Here is a 3,168-nt window from a genome sequence, read left to right on the forward strand (position 1 = left end):
TGCCCCTTGGTAATATTATTAGAAAATACGGGATTAGTTTCCACTGTTATGCTGATGATACTCAACTATATATCTCAAGACCAGATGAAACTTCTAAATTGTCTAAGCTAACAGAGTGTGTTAAAAATTTTAAAGATTGGATGACCAATAATTTTCTAGTAAGATATTACTTATTAGACCAAAAAAACAGTACACAGAATCTCTTGGATTACAATTTGCAACTAGACGGATGTACTGTTACTTCCTCTACAGTCAAAAATCTGGGTGTTATATTAAACAGCAACTTGTCTTTTGAAAATCATATTTCCAACGCATTTTGGTTTTAGGTTTTAGGACAACTTTAATGAAAGGTTTTGATCCACTTCAAATGTTGACTAGTGTAAACAGTAATGAGAAATGGGGATTTCAATAAATTGATTTAAAATATGATTTAAAAATAACTACTCTCCCAACTTATTTATCAGTATCAGCAAAATCCAAAATCGCTTGAACGTCCGCATAAAGCCAAAGAGTCTGATCAGATTCATATGCATTCAAATATGTCCTAGTTGTGCAGTGAAGTGACAAAAAGAGAAAATGTGAAAGAACGAGAGAAACACAAAGAGATGTGAGTGGCTTCTTTTTTTGTTGCGCATATTTACAGCGGTGCATCTCAGAGAATAGATTAATGTGTTTGAGCCTACGGCTTCACGGCTGAAAAGGACATCACAAAGATTGCAAAAGGAGACTTGAGTGGAGGAGAGGAGACATAGCGTGAAAAATGGAGGAAATAAGCAGCACTGTACCTGAGGTAGTGATAGTGGTGACCACAGGGGTGATTCCTGCATCACTGCCAGAGAGAAACACAGTCAGTCAACAGCCGCTTCAGCCAAGCAAAACATTATTCACACAAACATCTCTGAAAGACTGGCTGGGGCTCTTGGGGTTCTCAGCAAAATAAAATAGAGAGCCTGATTCATCATTCACTTTTACTTTGTCTACTTTTGCTGAATACCAACAACAAATTTTGTGAAGCTAACAAACTGACAGCCAAATACCCACAAGTTCTTTGAATAAGAATACACTGTGGACCTGAAGGCAGAAAGAAACCTGTATCACATATGATATGTAATACTAATAAACAGCATATGAAAGAAACAGCAGTGCTTTCATGGCAACAATGAAATATAAAAAATAATAGGAGAAATCAATCTATATATATATATATATATATACTATATGTTTATGTTGACCAAAGCTTTCCCAGGCTGAATTTATTTGATGATAATAATGATAATAAAAATAAATAAAAATACAGGAAAACAGTAATATGGTGAAATATTATTACTGTTTTCTACTTTAAAATATTTTAAAATGTAATTTATTCCTGTGATGCAAAGCTGAGAGCTATGCGTTAGGCCTATAATTTTTTTTGCAGACCGTTTAATTGAATAATTAGACGAACAGCTTAAATATTTAACATATACTAATATGAAAGATTAATATAAAATATATTACGATATTTAACAACATTATTTATTAATTTTTAACATTATATTTTTATTATAATACTTCAGTGTTCAACACCATAGTAGATTTAATTAGTTTCTTATTTCCTGCGGTAAGATCATTTTGAGTTGAATTAGTTACATAAAACGTTTGTAAAAATGACAAAACTAAACTGTAATGAAGTATTGTAATAAGTAGTAGTATAGAGAGCGAGTACGGTGGCATTAATGAAGAGCTCTTACATGGCAGCCTGTTTGTGGAGCCACTGCTGGCACGCACGAGCGTCGTGAATGTACTGCAGGATGTCACACAGCATGTTCCTTTTCTTGCGCTCGTCCTCTCGTATGCGTTTCACTCTCTCGTACACTTTAGCACCTGCAGGCCAGATGAGCAAAGCTCTCAAATGTGACGTCTTATTAACAATAACAAAAAGCTGACGTAGATAGTATGGACCATATTCAGATGGATCTGTCATTTTTGTAGTGAAATACTCACTTGCTGACCGTGTTTAATTTAAAGGGATAGTACACCCAAAAATTTGCTGTTAATTTACCAACCCTCAGGCCACCCAGGATGTAGTCGACTTTTTCTCCAGTAGAACACTAAAGAAAATTTTTAGTGAGTGAGTGACGTGACATGTGGCCAAGTATGGTGACCCATACTCGGAATTAGTGCTGTGCATTTATCCCATCCAAAGTGCACACACACGCTCATTAGCTGCAACTGTGTTCACCTACATCTTGGAAGGCCTGAGGGTGAGTAAATTAACAGCAAATTTTCATTTTTGGGTGAACTATCCCTTTAACCTCATTTTGATTTAAGCTACCTCCCATTATACATTTCTGAGGGTGCATCTTACCGCAGAAGGACTGTATTCCCTCTCTCCTGTACTCCTGCAGTCTGCGGATCTCCCTCCTCAGCTCAAACTCCACTGTGAACGAGTGCGTGAGAGAAGGAGAGAGAGACAGAGCAGATGGAGCGGTGAACTTTTCACCTGACTGATTCAAACTACTGGGGCGGACAGACTGAACTCTGACTCAGCGCTGGCGAATGACATGGGGGCTTGTTCATCTAACCCGAACTGTTCTGCACACGCTCATTAAACCACAAAACACAGGGCTAGACTCATCCTGGGTCAGCTGAGGAAGAAAACTAGAGAGTCTTGTATATATAGACCAAAATTATGACATCCTATACATCAAGTGTGCAAAAAGAGAGTTAAGTACTCACAGGCGTGACTCTCGATGAACTTGTCGTGCTCTATGGGACCCACCACACGTGCAAAGCGCCTCATGACATCATAAAGGTCCTGCACTTCCTTAGGATAATGCCTCTCCAGAACTGACGAAACAACAGAAGCGCACAATCAATTTGATGAAGTAAATAAAACACAATGGCTCTGTTCTAAATCCTTCTTGACAACCTTCTTGTCTACATAGGCAGCTACCTTCGAAGTCAGCATCCTATATGAAATGAAACCTTATAAGTGACTGATTTGGTAAACAGCACTCTCATGCAAAGAGCACAGGAAACTCAAATCACAATTGTTTCCAATAGTTCGATATTAGCATGTAGCTAAGCTAACAGCACTCTTATGGCGCTTTTCCACTGCATGGTACGGCTCGGTACGGGTCACTTTTGGGGGGGTTTCCACTGGGTACAGGACCTGGTACCTGGTAC

General features: G+C 38.1%; 1 protein-coding gene across 2 annotated transcripts in view; it reads right to left on the reverse strand.

The window, feature by feature from the left end:
* LOC107755391 (transcriptional adapter 2-alpha-like) overlaps positions 1-3,168 on the reverse strand; it is a 21,129-nt gene that overhangs the window by 2,642 nt on the left and 15,319 nt on the right. The window contains exons 10-13 of one of the 2 annotated variants that reach the window (XM_016572171.1): positions 2,719-2,829; positions 2,348-2,419; positions 1,731-1,863; positions 786-829 (exon numbers count right to left, since the gene is read on the reverse strand). In XM_016572171.1, coding sequence (XP_016427657.1) covers positions 786-829; positions 1,731-1,863; positions 2,348-2,419; positions 2,719-2,829 — 360 coding nt within the window. The remainder of the gene's footprint in view (positions 1-785; positions 830-1,730; positions 1,864-2,347; positions 2,420-2,718; positions 2,830-3,168) is intronic. The other variant, XM_016572172.1, reaches the window with a different exon arrangement.

This window comes from Sinocyclocheilus rhinocerous, unplaced genomic scaffold, assembly GCF_001515625.1.
Source record: "Sinocyclocheilus rhinocerous isolate Xijiao unplaced genomic scaffold, SAMN03320098_v1.1 scaffold862, whole genome shotgun sequence".
NCBI classification, from domain to species: domain Eukaryota; kingdom Metazoa; phylum Chordata; class Actinopteri; order Cypriniformes; family Cyprinidae; genus Sinocyclocheilus; species Sinocyclocheilus rhinocerous.